The sequence below is a fragment of the Durio zibethinus genome, chromosome 15 (assembly GCF_047325235.1).
Source record: "Durio zibethinus cultivar Kanyao isolate XHJ-2024 chromosome 15, ASM4732523v1, whole genome shotgun sequence".
Classification (NCBI taxonomy): domain Eukaryota; kingdom Viridiplantae; phylum Streptophyta; class Magnoliopsida; order Malvales; family Malvaceae; genus Durio; species Durio zibethinus.
The window spans coordinates 23390087-23393402 of record NC_143176.1 but is presented as its reverse complement, the minus strand read 5'-3'; the positions used below and the strand labels follow the sequence as shown (position 1 = coordinate 23393402).

Sequence of the window (3316 nt, the reverse complement as noted above, 5' to 3'; positions counted from 1 at the left end):
AACAACCCCTCACACCAAGTATAGGAATCTTATCGCATTTTTTGGGTTTTGGTGGCCCCAAGGAAAGAAAGATCAACAAAACTATACGAGTTCGGCCATGGCACTTGAGTTTTATGCCAATATTTTTCTTTCTCTTGCGCTGCTTTCTTTCTTTGGATTGTTGGTAGGTTTGTACCATGGATTGGTAGTGAAGCCCACAAAGCTTCGAGCAAGACTAAGCAAGCAAGGCATCAAAGGACCGCCTCCAAGTATGCTCCTGGGAAACATACGAGATATTAAGAAGGCCCAGTCCAACGTTGTTAAGGTTCCTAGCACGCAACGCCCTGCCACTCACAACTGCGCTACGCTTCTCTTTCCATTCTTTGAGCAATGGAGGAAACAGTATGGTATGTTTTGTGCCTATATATGCCTATGCTTTTTGTATGCGTGTTTATGATGAATTTTGGAGCATTGCTCTTGCATATACTATGCTCCCAGCCATTAGTTTAATTCTACCGTTTGTGTATGTATATTAATGAGATATCATCGTTCAATTCACTAACAATGTATAGATAATACATTAAATATAAACCCATATAATATATATATATATATATATATGAGTAACATATGATTCAATATTAATTATTGCAGATGCACAGTATTAATGAACCAATTTACTAAAATAGCAAAAGCCAAACACTGATAATGCTAGAGTTGTTGCATTAATTGGCAGGTCAAGTATTTGTGTTTTCTCTTGGTAACACTCAAATATTGTTTGTGAATCAACCTGATGCGGTGAGAGAGATTACTACATGCACGTCCTTATCCTTGGGGAAGCCTTCCTATCAGCACAAAGAGCGTGGTCCATTGCTTGGTCAGGGCATTCTAACTTCAAATGGGGCTCTATGGGCTCATCAGAGGAAAATCCTTGCTCCTGAATTATACATGGACAAGGTTAAGGTATGATCCACTAAATATATGAACATGATCATGATTATACTGGGTGGATATATATATATAACAAGGATGAAACACTTGTTGACTTAAAACCTGCTGTAGGGAATGATGAATCTAATTGTCGAGTCTACATTTACACTACTCAACTCTTGGAAGAGCAGAATTGAGGCCGAGGGTGGACTAGCTGACATCAGAATTGATGAGTATATGCGAAGCTTCTCTGGAGATGTTATCTCAAGAGCCTGTTTTGGAAGCAATTATTCTAAAGGAGAAGAAATCTTCCTGAAACTAAGAGCTCTCCAGGAGGCCATGTCCAAGAAAAATCTATCCACTGGCGTGCCCGGAATGAGGTGAGCATTCCTATGCAATTTCATGTCACATCTTTCTTCCACGGACATCTTCACTGAAAAAATCATGCAGGCAACTCAATATCTTTGAGACTTTACAATAACCCTTGTATAATTTGTGTTGAAATTTTGACTGATTACAGATATCTTCCCACAAAAAGCAACAGGGAAGCTTGGGCACTTGAAAAGGAGGTACGTGATTTGATACTGCAGGTGGTAAAGGCGAGAAAGGAGGCTGCATACGAGAAGGACTTGCTGCAAATGTTGCTTGAGGGAGCTGAAAACAGTGATCTGAGTCAAGAAGCCACTGACCGGTTTGTAGTTGATAACTGCAAGAACATATACTTGGCTGGATATGAGACTACTGCCGTTTCTGCCATCTGGTGCCTCATGCTTTTGGCTGCCAATCAAGAATGGCAGGATAATGTCCGGACAGAGGTTCTTCAAGTTTGTGGGGGTCGTATTCCGGATGCTGATATGCTTCGTAAGATGAAACAGGTATGACTATGAGTTATGAACTCACTTATTAGATTGACATGGTTAACTAGGACCATACGGCTTTTAGCATTATTAAAATGTACTTCATTTACGAATTGCCATGTTTTCGATCTGGTGTTATTTACAAAAACAAATACACTAATCTTGAAATCATTTCTTTAATGCAGCTAACTATGGTAATTCACGAATCATTGCGACTTTATCCCCCAGTAGCTGTGGTGTCAAGGGAAGCCTTCAAGGATATGAAATTCGGGGACATTTTTGTTCCCAAGGGTGTGAATATTTGGATTTTCGTGTTGGCATTGCACACTGACCCTGAAATTTGGGGTACGGAGGCCTACAGATTCAACCCGAATCGATTTGCAAATGGGATAACAGGTGCTTGTAAACTTCCACATCTGTACATGCCATTTGGGGTTGGCCCCCGGGTCTGCCTTGGACAGAACTTGGCCATGGTTGAGCTGAAAGTACTAATGTCTCTCCTTTTATCCAACTTCTCGTTCTCCCTTTCTCCCAAGTACAGCCATTCTCCTGCTCTTAGATTGGTAATAGAGCCAGAAAATGGAGTTGATCTGTTGGTAAAGAAACTGTGAACTTCGCTTTTGTACTTGTTCAATATGAAGCCAAAGAAACAATTTGAAATAAAATAACAGAATAGATGGTAAACATCTGTCTCTCAGAATAGTCTTTTGGACTGTTTTAGGTTAGGGGCCATGTATGATGTAAGTCTTTTGGACTGTTTATCATTTTCTTCCGTACTTGGGTGTATGCCTAAAGAGATGAATTAATTATATGTGAATAAGATTGAATCGTTGCTATTATTACTTGGAAGTTGTAATCAAAATGCAGAACTCATATCGCCAATCGCTTGGACCATTGCTCGCCCAGCACCTTGAGGTCATGGATCAAATTAAACGAAGCAGGCTAACGTTCGCCCAGCAACATGGGCCCCATTATCTTCTCTATGCCACAAATAGCATATCCCATGATTTATAATCTTATAATAATAATATTTAACAATTCAGGCTTTTGCTTTCTCTTTTTGTTGAAATAACTGCCGATCAATTATCAATGCTTATTATTTTCACTATTCATTATGACGGTCTGTGGTATGGGATAATCTATGTTATTATAGAGTAGTAGATAATACCATTTGAGTTCGTATACTAGTATAAGTAAGCTATGTCCCACTGAATATAATATAAATTGGAAAATAAAAAAAAATTGATATTTGCTTCACAAAAGCTTCACTATTTCCTCTTTATATTTGTTGAGGAGATAAGCCAAAGCTTATGAGACCACACTAAAAGAAGTGCATACATATATGTTTGACATCTTGAATATTGAATTTTTGAATATTTATGTTTAACCTTCATAACCCAAACTCTCAATTTGTCTTTACTTGGGAGCTTTATCATCCAGGAAATTAGAGAATGCTTTAGGATGTGATTTTTGAGCCAAAATTTTCTATACCATCCTACCTTCCCTTGTTCTTGATCTCATTCCAAACAACTGTAGTAGAGTGACGATTC

General features: G+C 38.6%; 1 protein-coding gene across 1 annotated transcript; it reads left to right on the top strand.

Moving 5' to 3' along the window:
• LOC111302226 (cytochrome P450 714C2-like) lies at positions 1-2604 on the top strand. Its single transcript, XM_022898159.2, has 5 exons — positions 1-386; positions 716-942; positions 1042-1289; positions 1430-1784; positions 1952-2604. The coding sequence occupies exons 1-5, from the start codon at positions 98-100 to the stop codon at positions 2375-2377; spliced, it is 1545 nt and encodes a 514-aa protein (XP_022753894.1). The 5' UTR covers positions 1-97; the 3' UTR covers positions 2378-2604.
• Positions 2605-3316: the final 712 nt, after the last annotated feature.

Excerpts from the sequence above, each read along its gene's own strand:
- LOC111302226 (XM_022898159.2), top strand. The coding sequence starts at position 98 with ATGGCACTTGAGTTTTATGCCAATATTTTTCTTTCTCTTGCGCTGCTT. Across the intron at positions 387-715 it reads GCAATGGAGGAAACAGTATG|GTCAAGTATTTGTGTTTTCT; the intron begins GTATGTTTTGTG and ends ATTAATTGGCAG. Across the intron at positions 943-1,041 it reads TATACATGGACAAGGTTAAG|GGAATGATGAATCTAATTGT; the intron begins GTATGATCCACT and ends AACCTGCTGTAG.